Source organism: Trichosurus vulpecula, chromosome 1, assembly GCF_011100635.1.
Source record: "Trichosurus vulpecula isolate mTriVul1 chromosome 1, mTriVul1.pri, whole genome shotgun sequence".
NCBI classification, from domain to species: domain Eukaryota; kingdom Metazoa; phylum Chordata; class Mammalia; order Diprotodontia; family Phalangeridae; genus Trichosurus; species Trichosurus vulpecula.
In genome coordinates this window covers 394,340,656-394,348,491 of record NC_050573.1, presented here as the reverse complement: position 1 = coordinate 394,348,491, position 7,836 = coordinate 394,340,656, and the positions used below count along the sequence as shown (strand labels likewise).

Here is a 7,836-nt window from a genome sequence, read left to right as displayed (position 1 = left end):
GGCTAATAGGCTCAGAGCCAGAAGGCATCACAACCCTCCTGACTCAGTGCCTAATTAGCTTAGTACCAAAAGGTGTGAAAGCCTTCCTGCAAGCAAGCCTCTCCTAAGCAAGCTCCTCCTTAATGGTCCCCGCGTGAGACCTATTTAGGTGGGGAAGATTTTCATATCCCATTAACATTACAGGAAGTAGGGGCTATTATTATCCCTTTTTACAGTTCAGAAAACTGAGGCAAATGAGGTTCAGTGACTTATTTAGGATCCCACAATTTCTTGTCATTCAGTAGTTTTCAGTCATGTCCGCCTCTTTGTGACCCCATTTGGGGCTTTCCTGGCAAAGATACTGGAGTGGTTTGCCATTTCTTTCTGCAGCTCATTTTACAGATTCAGAAACTGAGACAGACGGAGATTAAGTGACTTGCCCGGGGTCACATGGCTAGTAAGTGTCTAAGGAAAGTCAAATTTGAACTCATGTCTTCCCAGCTCCAGCCCAGTGCACTATCCACTGCAGCAGACAAAAACAAAACAAAACAAAACAAAAAAAACCTGTTTTTTTAAGCTTGAGGCATACCCTGAGAAGAGATACAAGAATAGATACCAGATACTACCATGTGATCCTGGGCATCTTCATGACACCTTTGGGCCTTACTTTCTTGTCTGTAAAACAAGGGGGCTGGGCTAGATGGCCCTTAGGGTCCCTTCCAGCTCTGGGTCTATGATCCTCTGAATTTACCCTTGATTATAAAGGATAACTATTATAACTATCATGGAGGATAATCATGGCTATAGTCTGGCCCCTCACACCTCCCCCATACACACACACACACGTTCAAACATACATATGTATGTATGTATATTGAAATATGCATACACAAACATCAAAGCAGCAGAAACACAGTACTGAAACAAATGCTGGACTTGGAATAAAAAGACATTGATTTAGGCCTTGATTCTATACTCTGTAGCAGTGTGACTACCAGCAAGGTGAATTGAGTCTCAGTGCCCTCATCTGTAAATTGGAGAAAAGCATATTTACACACCTACTTCACAGTGTTATTTTTCAGGCTCCAATGAGATAATTTATGTGAAAGCATTCTGTAAGCTCTAAGGCACTCTAAAAAAAATGTGCTCCAGCTTATGGAAAGAGTAGGAGATACAGATGGGAGAAAAGGGAAGACAAATTGTACCTGGAATCAATTCTCAGTCTTTTGACTTAGATTGTGTAAGTATACATGCAGAGGAAAAAATAATTCATAATTTGAAGCAGCAAATTTCTCATCCTAAAATATTATCCACTCTTGAGCATCAGTCTAAGCCAGCTGGCCTTGACTTAAAATTTAATCACAGGTTTTGGGTTGGGTTTTTTTTTTCTGGGATGAGAAAAGTAACTTTCAACCTTTTATTGGCTCACGATCCCATACTGCTTATAGTACACTTGCAGATGCACCATGGAAGGTAAGAAGAAATGAAATAAGCATTTATTAAGTACCTACTATGTACCAGACAGTGTTCTAAGGGCTTTACAAATATATCTCACTTGATCCTCACAACAACGCTGTGAAGTAGGTGCTATTATTATCCTAATTTTACAGATTAAAGTTTATTACTAAATTATTATGTATATGATAAATTATACATTCTAATTTATTTATAATTTATTATTTAATAATATAATAAGCTATAAATATAATTTATAAATATAAAATAAATATTATAAATTATTATTAAAGGTTATGTTACTTGCTCAGGGTCACACAGCTAGTAAGTGTCTGAGGCCACATTTAAGATTTTTTTTTAAATTTCAACTGAATTGTGTATTTAGCAGATTTTCTCCTTTCTTGTTGGGATTGATCCTATAAGCACTTGTAAGGAAGGTAAAATGGGAAGTCATTAATCATTTAGTTATAGTCTTCATGAAAAACTTCAATCTCTTATTTTTCTTTCCTAGTTTTCCTTTCAAGGACTAGCTATACAGAAATAGGATAGTTCAAGGCTCACATGTTGACTGTATTAATCTGAAATAACCATACACAATTTTAAACTCCTAGCTGCATGTTCTTTTTACTGATAAACTCAAATTTGTTTAAGCACCCTAAAACATAAGCTCTCTGTCTTTGCTTTGAAGCTTCTCATAAATAATCTTTAATTAACTACTCTACATCAGAACTCAAAGACCTTTCTTTCCCACCATATATTAAGGAATTAGACCATTTTCCATAGGTGCTTTTAAAGCAATTCTTTTAAGAGAAGCATCCACTAGTCATTGAACTGACAGCATGTAATCTAATTTTTTTCCTGAGATCAATTTTAAAAAACACACACCTGTTTTAGGAATATTTTCACACATTACTCATATAAACAGGTGAAAAATAAAGCAAGGATGAATGACAAAATACGACTGATAAAAATAGATGCATGTCTAAAACCAAACCATCTCCCTCAACTTTCTTACCAAAATTTTTCTTTGCCCAGTCAAAATTTCAGAATAATTTTCACTGCCACCTTCACCCAATAAATCCAATTAACTGCCAAGTTCTGTTGATTTTAACTCTAAAATGTCTCCCATGAGTTCCTTTCTCTCCGTATCTACAGTCATGCTGTAGATGACAAGTCTTTGTTACCTTTCAGCTATACCATTGCAATCTACTAACTAGTCTTCCATACCCCATGCCTTTCCATTCTCCCTCTAGTTTATCTTGCCGTCAGAGGTCTGTCCACATCATTTCCCATTTCAAAACCCCCATTGGCCCCCCACTCAATTTCAAAGTCAGAATTCCTAAGCTGGGATTCAGAGTCATGTATCTTTCTAGCATTAGGTTAACTGACTTGCCCAGGGTCACACAGCTAGTTAAGTATCTGAAGTTGGATTTGAACTCAGATTTGTCAGACTCCAAGCCCAACGCTGCCCTACCCAGTGAGCTATCTTCCCCAGCTTTGCCCTATTAAAAACCCCTACTTTTCCTTCAAATCCAATCCATCTTAATCACATCATATAGGAAATTTTCTTTTATTTCCCTTCCCACTCAGAAATTCTCTCTCCTTTCTTGTAACGTCCACATTATTTTTAGGTGACAAAATGGATACTGCTGGATCTGGAGCCAGAAAGATCTAAGCTCAAACCCAGCCTTATTTATTAGCCTGAATAAATCACTAAACCTCAATCTACCTCGGTTTCCTCATCTGTAAAATGTGAATTACAACCGCACCTACCTGCCTGACATGGTTGTGTGCAGATAAGATGTGGTATCTGTAGTGTGCTTTGCAAACCTCAAAGTACTATATGAACACTAACTTGTTATTACCGTATCTCTCCTAAGACCACTATTATTCTGCCTTGTAACATAGCTATTTGTACGCATTTCATCTCCCCACTAAATTGTAACTTTCGTAAAGGCACCCTGATGGTATGGTGGATGTAAGCCTACGCTTGAGTCAGGAAGACTGGAGTCTGAATCCAACCTCCAATATTCGCTGTGTGACCCTGGATGAGTCACTTAGCCTGTTTGCCTCAGTATTCTCAACTGTAAAAATGAGGCTAACAGCACCTACCTAGGAGGGCTGTTGTGAGGCTGAAATAAAATATTTGGAAAGCACTTAGTGCCTGGCGCACAGTACTTATTCCTTTCTCCCTTCCCCAATTCGACCACATACCCTGAGAAAGCCTAATACATTGTCTTTTACCAAGCAGGGAAGCTCAATAAATATTTGTAGAATGAATACTGGAGATCCCCAAATAACCAGCTGGTATTAGGAATGAGCACTTCTATATTTCTAGAATGAGGATTTTAAAAAATCTTATACCCACAGTCCTTTTTTTCAGGAACTAATAGCTTTCTAAAGTTCATAAAGTTACCAGAATTGAACTATAAATAAAAGTGACTCACAGACGCACAAGGGCAAAATGTGCCACATTTATTTACATATGAAATGTGTTTAATACAGTTATAATGAATGTAGTGTATAACATCTGACAGCAGCAAGACCCTTTAAGGAACGGAACGGTAACTACAGTATATCATGCAAGTATCTATATATACACAAAAGTATTTTTTTTTAAAAAAAAGTACAAAACTTGTTTAGGGATAAATACAAGATATAAAATGCAAAACAAAAAAAAACACAAAAAATATAACTCTCACAGAGAACTATATATGGAAGGGACAGAACGGTACCTTTGCTGTGCTTCATTAAAGCATAACTACCAATAATTAGATATACTTATTGAAATGACGGAACGAAAACCTGGCAGTTGTGTGCTCAGTCTGAAATGGCCAATTGTGATTCTATAGGCTGCTGTATTAACACATCCGATAGGTAGCAGCTTGAGTTGTGCATCCTAACTCTAAGTACCAGAACATTTGGCATTAGCACCCAGAATAGGAAAAGTCAATTCTTGAGACAGCACAGGGTTAAATGAACTATTTTCTTCCTTTAAAAGCCAAAGAAACACTTGATTTTTTTTTATTTGTCTCTATGTTTAATAAATTACAAGACAAAAACCAGACTGTATAAAAATCTATTGATCTAGTTACATATTTGTTTCTTCTACAGCAGTCCAGCCCTTTCATCAAGCTCACATCCCTGTGATCTTAAAACAGTCTTGCAAATAGATATGAAAAAAAAATTTGCCAACCCACAATTTTTTCTGATCTAATTTTACAACAGACTCCTCCTTCCCTTTCTCTTCACAGACAACACTAAGGGAAACACCATTACCTTCTCCTTGCCTGGTCTAAATTCTTATCCACCAGTGAGTTATTTGCAAGGCTGCTTTAAAATCTTTCTCTTATGGCCCTAAACATACCTAGAGATGCACAGATATGCAATGATGAGTTTCAAGGCGCACACATACTTCTTTCAAAGTAGATACACTGAGTACTAGTGCTAAGACACTTGAAGAGCCTAGTGTTCTTGACACCTAAAACCAGCTACAATTTATGTAGTGAATTCTAAAAAATAAAAAATACTAAAAAAGGCATTGTGTTAGCCTGTAATTTAATTAGCTAAACCATTCAAACTCATGGCGTACAAAACAGTTTATCTGAATCCAAGGAACTGCCCCCAGTGCTAAGAACTCTGTTTTAAAGAAACTTAGTACAAAAAAGAAAAATTCTAAACCAAAAAAAAACTCAAAACATTATCCACTAAATACTGATACAAACACGTAACAAAGAGTATAAAAGTTATTAGTTTAAATATATACAAACTCTTTTTAAACTCAAATACTGTTTTAATACTTATTCAGGGTATATACGATGAGGTGAAGAGGATACATGGAAGGAGAATATATTGCAACAGCCTAAACAGTACTGTCAACTCTATTATACTTCAAACTTTCTGTAACAAAAAAAGTCTTTTCCATTCCAATGTGGAGAGAGATTTTTCTTTTGGAATACTCATTTTTCAGCTGAACTCATTCTTTTAGACTTAATGAAGGCCATGCCATGTGTTCTCATGTGAGTATTTAAGGCAGCTTCAGTTTCAAATGTCTTTGCACACACTTTGCATTTTCTGTCTGACATCAAGCTATCGGATGACTCATCTTCATGACTGGGTTTGTTTTCCTGTTGATTATCTTCCCCAGAACCGTTCTGCTTAGACACTGGTTGAGGTTCCTTTAATTTGTGGACTATGAAGAGATGCCGGGAGAGAGAAACGTGGGAGGTGTAGCAAAGGCCACATTCTCGACACTGGTAAGAAGAGCCGTCAGACTTATGCTGAGGGATGTGTTCATGAAACTGTAGGAGATTTTCTGTCGTAAAGCCACACACAGCACACTTGTGAACTTTAAAAACATTTATCTTTAGTTTCTTCAATGGCTGAGTAATGGCTCCTCGTGGCGGTCTGAATTCTAAAACGGGTTCTTCTAATTTCCGCTTTGGACTGGGGGCCTAATAAGAGAAAACAAACAAAAAACATTGATCAAATTAAAATACTCCTCCTATTTTCCTGAAGAACGATCATCTCTGATTGAGCTAAAAGTCAGTAAAAAGATATGATCACACTGTGGCATTAATGGAAAAAAAAAGACATGCTTCTGCAAATGCTTTATCCTGTTTCCAATATTAATCTTTACTGCCAGTCATTGTTCAGTACATGGACATCTATCTCTGCTTGAGGGTGGCTAGGTGGCGAAGTGGATGGAGTGCTGGGCCTGGCCTGAGTTCAAATTTGAGCTTACACATTAGATGTGTAACCTTGGGCAAATCACTTAACCCTATTTGCCTCGGTTTCCCCATTTGAAAAATGAGCTGGAGAAGGAAATAGCAAACAATTCTAGTATTTTTGCCAAGAATATCCCAAATGGGGTCTCGAAGAGTCAGACACGACTGAAACGAGTCAACAACAAGAATCTCTCGCTGAATAGAATACTACAAAGATTGTACCCTAGTTCTGATACTCATTATCTGTGAATGTCCTTACCATTTTTGTCACCTAACTACTCTGAACCTGTTTCCTCGTGTGCAAAATAAGAAGGCTGGACTACTTAATGTCTAAGCCTGCGCTCAGTTTATCCACAAATTCCCCAATGAAAGGTAACACAAAAGAAATGCCAAACTCATTCTACTTCTTTCAGTTACAATGCTTATTTTAGGCAAGGGTCTTGTGCTTTAAAGGGCAAAACCACTGCCAAATGCTGGAAATAGTTAATCAGTACCCAAGAAGAGAAGCTGGTGTTCCAAGACTGCTGAAACCAGGGACCCTGAGCTGCAATAAAAACATGTTATTAACCCTCCCATGTTTCACCTCCCAGTGCTCCTTAACACCAACTCTATGCTCCACCCTCTGTCCCCCCTCCCACTTGCTCACGCCATTCCTCTTTCCTCCTCTCTAATTACATCTCATTCATCCTTCAAGGCCCAGTGGCTCTACTTTCCTAGACAGCCCCAGCTCACCATGACCTCTCCTTTGGCATTCTTCTACTGCTTCCTGACTGTCCCATTCATTTGGCACTTAATCATTTATTGCTTTATAACATTAGTTCTCCCTCCACAGGTATGTCTTCAACAACTTCAATTCCATCCTGCAAATATTTATTAAGCATCGTCCATATGCCAGGTAGGTGGCCCAATGGATAGATTACCAGGCCTGGAGTCAGGAAGACTCATTTTCCGGAGTTCGAATGTGACGCTAACTAGCTATGTGACCCTGGGCAAGTCACTTAACCCTATTTGCCTCAGTTTTCTCATCTGTAAAATGAGCTGGAGAAGAAAATGGCAAACTATTCCAGTATCTTTGACAAGAAAACCCCAAATGGGGTCATGAAGAGTCAGACACAACTAAAAACGACTCAACAACATATGCCAGGTACCATGGGAGATACCGAGAGATTAAAACACAAAACAGGTATAGTTCCTGTTCTTCAGGAGTCTAAGATTGAATAGGGGCCAATGCACTTTTACATAAAGATGAGACAAAATAAAATGTGACCAGGCAAAGATCAAGACAAATCTTAGAAGAAAGAGAGCTTACTTTCCTTTCAGAGGGAAAGTAAAGTCTTCACTGCAGCACATGAGTTGGGCTTCAAAGAAAGAAGGGTTGAAACAGGTGGAGATGAAGAGGAATAACATTTCAAGTGTGAGGGAGGATCTACATAAAAGTACAGAGATGAGAAGGTACAGGATGAAACCGGGAAAAAGACAGCGATCCTATGCGTCTGGACCACAGAGTGTATAAAGGGGAGTAGTACGAAAAGGGTACATTGTAGCCAGATGGTTGGGGCTTTAACCCATAGGTTAATAGTTTTTTTTTAATCCTCTAGGCCAGGGCTTCTTAAACTTTTTCCATTCATGACCCCTTTTCATGAGTAGGCACCAGTTCCTCAGCGTTGCATGCCTT

At 38.1% G+C, this 7,836-nt stretch overlaps 1 protein-coding gene across 5 annotated transcripts in view; it reads right to left on the bottom strand.

Annotated features, from left to right (window-relative positions):
- Positions 1-3,886: 3,886 nt before the first annotated feature.
- The window catches only part of ZNF532 (zinc finger protein 532), a 111,159-nt gene continuing 107,209 nt past the window's right edge, over positions 3,887-7,836 (bottom strand). For 3 of the 5 annotated variants that reach the window (XM_036737054.1, XM_036737076.1, XM_036737062.1), the window contains one exon: positions 3,909-5,888. In XM_036737054.1, coding sequence (XP_036592949.1) covers positions 5,394-5,888 — 495 coding nt within the window. In that variant the 3' untranslated portion in view covers positions 3,909-5,393. Of the gene's footprint in view, positions 5,889-7,836 lie in introns of all 5 variants that reach the window. The other 2 variants (XM_036737069.1, XM_036737086.1) reach the window with 1 other exon arrangement.